The 5,505-nt window shown below is 48.3% G+C and overlaps 1 protein-coding gene across 1 annotated transcript in view; it reads left to right on the top strand.

Moving 5' to 3' along the window:
• Positions 1 to 5,505, top strand: part of MMP24 (matrix metallopeptidase 24 (membrane-inserted)) — a 45,842-nt gene that overhangs the window by 3,390 nt on the left and 36,947 nt on the right. Inside the window, exon 3 of the mRNA XM_009071364.1 lies at positions 5,401 to 5,505. This exon is cut by the window's right edge and continues 18 nt beyond it. Coding sequence (XP_009069612.1) covers positions 5,401 to 5,505 — 105 coding nt within the window. The remainder of the gene's footprint in view (positions 1 to 5,400) is intronic.

Here is a 5,505-nt window from a genome sequence, read left to right as displayed (position 1 = left end):
CTTGTCCTGTCCCTGCAGTTCCTAACCCAGAGTCCCTCTGCAGCTTCCCTGGAGCCCCTTCAGCTCCTGGCAGGTTGCTCTGAGTTCTCCACACAACCTTCTCTTCTCCAGGCTGAACAGCCCCAACTCTCTCAGCCTGTCTGTATAGGGAAGGTGCTCCAGTGCTCTGATCAGCTTTGTGGCCTCCTCTGGACTAATTGCTGCTAGCAGTGAGCCTGTGTTTTGAGTTGAAGGAGCATCTGACTGGACTGTGTTGGGTTGTCACTTCCTCAGCCCTGGTTGTGGAAGCTGAGCAGCAGGAAAAGAACTGACAAGGCAGGCTGCCTCCCAGGGCTCTGAATTACTCAGGCGTTTGCTAAGCTGTTGTTTCAGTTTGCGTTAGGACTTTTGACATTGCAGTTATGAATCTTTCTGTCACTTCCATCAGTGTCATAAGATCTGTCCCTTTAAAGTGACTCTAAGAATCAGAGTGCAAAGTTATTGCTTTCTATGATTTCTTTATTAGCAACAAATTCTGCATATTCTTTTTACATTTGTTATGGAAGCTTGTAGTTTTTTGTCTCCTTCCCCACATACCCCAAATTCTGAGCTTGTTTTTTTCCTCCAAGGTGGTAGCCAAACATGTGAAAGCCACCAGATAGGCACTGCCAGTGGGAGATGGGAAGAAACACAACCATTGGTAATGCTTTCTTGTACCCAAAGTAAGGTTGGGTGGGGGTTCGTTCTGCAGAGAGTCTGTCTCGAGGTAACATGTTGAGGATACGTAGTTTCATGTAAGGAGAGAATGCATTAGGAAATAGAATAAGGAAGGAGTAGAATTGGAATAAGGAATAGGTTGCCCAGGGAGGTGGTAGAGTCACCATCCCTGGAAGAGTGTAAGAGATGTCTGGACCTGGCGCTGGAGGATATGGTTTAGGGGTTACAGCAGTGAAAGAATAATGGTTGGACTCTTCCAACCCTGATAATTCTATGATAAAACAGCCTCCTCAGACCCTGCAGTTGATGGTGTCTCAGCAAACCTTGTGTCGTCCTGCAGCTGGTGGGTTGGACTGTCATTTTGCTGAGCTGACTTGTGTTAGAAGTGTCTTGTGCTTTGTCTTGAGCCTCCTGTGTATGTCCCTCAGATTGGGATGCACCACAGCTGTTTAAAGATAGCACTTCCAACAGCTCAAGAGTAGGTGATTGAGAGTGACAGCTTCCTCTCTTTAGGAGAGTCTTGTGGAGGGCTTGGAGCTGGAACTGGGGCAAGCAGATGTATCTGGGCAAGCACTGGATGTCACACTTTTGGAAATTGCCTGTTTTCTGATGCCAAGCAGCTGGAGGAATGCAATAGTCTGTGCTTAAAAAGTGCCAAGTATAAATTTTGATGATGCAGTATTACTGGTGTCCCCATTTACAAAAAGAAGAAGAGGGGGAAGCAACCATAAGTATCTGAATTTTGCTTCAAGTAATTGTCTTTTGTTGTTGTTTCTGGTGTGATGGTTTCCCCTGAACACAGAAAGGGTTATCCAAAGTGCTCAGTAGAGAATGACTGTCATAAAGCTCAGCTACAGATGATCAACAGCAGCAAGCTACAGCGTTGTGATTATTTTACCATGGGCTGCCCTGCTGAGAAGAGGAGAGATGGCTGATTTGTACCCTGGCCCATGGGATTAGACCAGTGCACATATGCCTGGGAAGGAAGTTGAATCAGGGAACTGATCCAGATAAACTTTCTCAGCTTGACATCGGCTGTTGACAGATTGGGTACTGCCTAGCTCTGACCAGGTAGCTGGGCTTTGTTACTTGGCCTGTTAGAAAGGCTGTGGCTGAGCTCTGGAACAAACTGTGGTAGAATATGGGGGTTCAGACAGGCCTGAGTATAATGGGGTTGAAAGAGGAATGGCAGCTGTGCACAGCATAAGTCTCTCAGCAGCTCTACCTTGGAAGCTTTGGCTCAAGAAGCTCTTAAAGCCCTGGGTGTTAGTATTGCAGCTTCCTCTGGAACAGCCCCATGCCCTTTGGCTGTGCCTGGAGCAGGGACAGGGATAGGGAATTTGACTGTCTTGGAGGGAAATCACTTTCTGTGGGGTCTCTGTGCAGTTCTGGCTTGGATAGCATGGGCTGAGCAGTGTAGGGCTGATTCCTGCAGCCTGCTGGGTACTGGGCAGATGTTGGGAATGGGCAGCAGTGTTCCTACACGCAACAGATGCTGAGCTGTGAGGCACTGCCAGTGTGTCAGCATGTGTGACTGTCCTGGACAGGCCCATGACTTCTCTGCACGTCCAGGTTGGTTTGGTAGCACTCCTCTCTTAATTTTTGTCTTCCAGTTGATACTAGTAAAGATAAAACAGAAGGCTGTTTTCTGACTCTAATCAGGACCTGATAGTGGTGATGGTCTGGAGTTCTCATGAAGCTCAAGAGGTGAAAACCTAATTACACTATGGTGTGTGTAAGGTTATACTAAAAACTCTGTACTGTATAACTGGAATTCAAAAAAACCCCAACACTCAGGAAATACCTAGGAGAAAGCAGGTGACAATAAGCCTGAGATCTCACTAGCAAAGTGCTAGAAACAATGTAGAAGAACACAAATAAAGGACACAAATAAAGGAAAAGCAGTGTGTTGAGGATGAATTGGTATGGCTTTTCTAAAAGCAAATCTTGGATGTACTGCTTTGCTTTGAAGGTGGCAGCAGTTGTGTGGGCAAGACAGATCCGATTTCCACAGGTTGCTTGGATGTCTGAAAGACGTACAGTGCTGATCCATGTAAGGTGATATAAGTAGGGAAGATCTGTGCTAGCTTTCTATACACAGCTTGGGTTCTTGTCAGGTACAGTGCAATATGTATAACAACTCTCATTTGCTCTGTTCTTGGTGGGGAGAAGATGACAGATGACTGCACTGAAATTTATAAGCACCCAGAGATAGGAAGTGGAATCAGGAGGGGACAACTGAGTGGTTGCCTGAGCTGGGAGCAGGGCTGTGTGCTCTGAAAGAATGTTCTGGTGAGGTTCTACAAAGCCAAGTGTTTGTCTGTTTGCTTTTAATTTACAAAGCATCCCAGAAAAGAGTCTTGGCAATGGTGATAGGAGACACTCCCTTCTTGGAGGTGTGGAGCTAATTAATTTTTTGATGGATAAGATATACCTTGTTTAGGCACAATCATGTGGGCACACATTGGACTACTTGGCATTGGCTGGCTCCATCTGATGGAGGAATGTCTGCATTTGGAGGCCAAAAGTTGTCCACCACATGGCCAGGGATGTAGGGGAAGCCTTACCAACTCGATCGATGGACTGAGGACAAGTGCATGAGTGTCAATAAAGCTCAGTGCTGGTCCTGCACTTGATTCACAGCAATCCCATGCAGCTCCAGGCTGGGGTAGGAGTGGCTGGAGAGGTGTTCACAAAGGGCCTTGGCAGTGCTGGTGACAGCGGCTCAGTGTGAGCCAACAGTGTGCACAGGTGGCCAAGAAGGCCAATGGCATCTTGGCCTGGCTCAAGCAGAGTGTGGCAGCAGGACCAGGGCAGTGCTCATCCCCCTGGACTGGGCACTGGGGAGGTCACAGCTCAGTGCTGTGCTCAGCTTTGGGCACTCACTGCAAAAAGGCCGTTGAGGCACTGGAGCGAGTCCAGCCAAGGGTAGCAAGGGCAGAAAAGGGTTAGAGCACATGGGGAAGGGCTGAGGGAGTTGGGGTTGGTTAAAGAAGAGGAGAGGCTCAGGGGTGACCTCATGGCTCTCTGCAATTCCCTGACAGGGATTGGAGAGAGTTGGGTGATGGTCTCTTCTGCCTGCAGGGAGAGGACTAGAGGGAATGAGGCAGGGAGAGTCAGAGAAGATGTTGGGAAATTTTTTTCCCCGTTAGAGTGTTCAGGCAATGGAATAGGTAATTTCCCAGGGAGGTGGTGGAGTCATCATCCCTGGAGATGTTTAAGTGGTGTCTGGATCTGGTGCTGGAGGATATGGTTTAGGGTTCAGGGGGGACAGCAGTGACAGGTTAATGGTTGGACTCAGTGTTCTTAAAGATCTCTTCCAACCTTGATGGTTCTATGATACGGAGGAGGAGGGAGAGAATTTGGTGTCCTATGTGAGAAATGGGCCAGGACTGGCTATGATGCTCTCTCATGGGTGACTAGGCAGTGGCATGTCCTGTAATGTGTTCTTAAGGGCTTTGTGTCACGATGGACAGTTCCTTTGCCATCAGAGTAATGCCTGAAGAATGGCAGTGGCAGTGTCCCCAGCAGCAGCCCAGACACAAGGTAGAGACTGCTTGCATTATTCCTGGGCTCTGCTCTCCTGTCCTGGGCTGCACCGCAATATCCTAAAGGATGTTGCTGTGGACCTTTGGAGATCAGTACCTGCAGTTCCTCTGTTTCTGTCCTTGTCTCCTTTTTGCCCAGCTGCCACATGCAGTGATAGGCAGGTTTTTTTCCTCCATAAGCCACTTCTGATTTCTCTGGAGTGTGCTCACACCAGCATGTGGGATGGTATTTTGAGGAACAGTGTATTTCTCCTTGTCAGAGAATCATTTAGGTTGGAAGGAACCTCATGAGATCATCTACTCCAAGCCTCTGCTCAGACAGGGACAACTAGAGTTGGTTGCCCAGAACCGTGTCCAGTTTGGTTTTGAATACCTCCAAGGATAGAGACTCTGCCTCTTCTCTGGGCAACCTGTGCCGGTGTTTGACCACCCCCAAGCTGGTGCAAGAAATAAGCAAAAGAACTGACAAGGCTGGAGGTGAGGGTGATAGGGAAGAAGACCAGACTTCTCTGATAATAGTGCATAGATCCCTCTGCGAGGGACAGCATCCTTTGCCCTTCCGTGCCTCACCTGGCCATAGAGGCAAGAGTGACTACATCATGACGACATCAAGAGTCAAAGGTTATGGAGAGGCCCTATGGGAGTTGGGTGTGTGTGTGACTCATGGACCAAAATGATCTGTTCTGGGCCTTTGTCATTATCTGGGAGGGTTGTGCTTGCACTTGTTCAGTTTTATCTAGTGAGGTATGAATGGGATTTTTATCACTGGCACAGGAGCACTTGAAGAAAGGGAGAGTGGATCAAGTAGGTGAGAGGTGAGTTTGAGCCTAGTGCACACACACCTGCAGTTTTGATTTGGGTGTCTTGTGGCATTATCATCATTAAGCCCTTGTCAAGCATTGAGGCTACCTGATGTGGTACTTGTGTTTCCAACAGGAGCAATGAAGCCTTTTTAAATGCTGAGGTATGTGGATTGCCAGAAGAGGTGGAGTGCACAGCTCTGTGCAAAGAGGGTAAACCCAAGAGAGGGAAGACTGAGCACTTTTTGGGGTCTGTGCTGACCATCCCTCAGAGGTCTTCCAGTCACCCCCTGAGTTCTTTGGAATCTCTGTTTCAGACTCTTTTATAGCTCACTTTTCCTTTCCTTCCCTTGCAGGTGGATGAAGAAGCCTCGCTGTGGAGTTCCAGACCACCCCCACCTACGGCACAGCCGGAGGAAAAAGCGATATGCTCTCACTGGCCAAAAGTGGAGACAGAAGCA

Source organism: Acanthisitta chloris, unplaced genomic scaffold (assembly GCF_000695815.1).
Source record: "Acanthisitta chloris isolate BGI_N310 unplaced genomic scaffold, ASM69581v1 scaffold13503, whole genome shotgun sequence".
NCBI classification, from domain to species: domain Eukaryota; kingdom Metazoa; phylum Chordata; class Aves; order Passeriformes; family Acanthisittidae; genus Acanthisitta; species Acanthisitta chloris.
The sequence above is the reverse complement of the archived record's forward strand: the minus strand, read 5'-3'. Positions and strand labels throughout refer to the sequence as shown.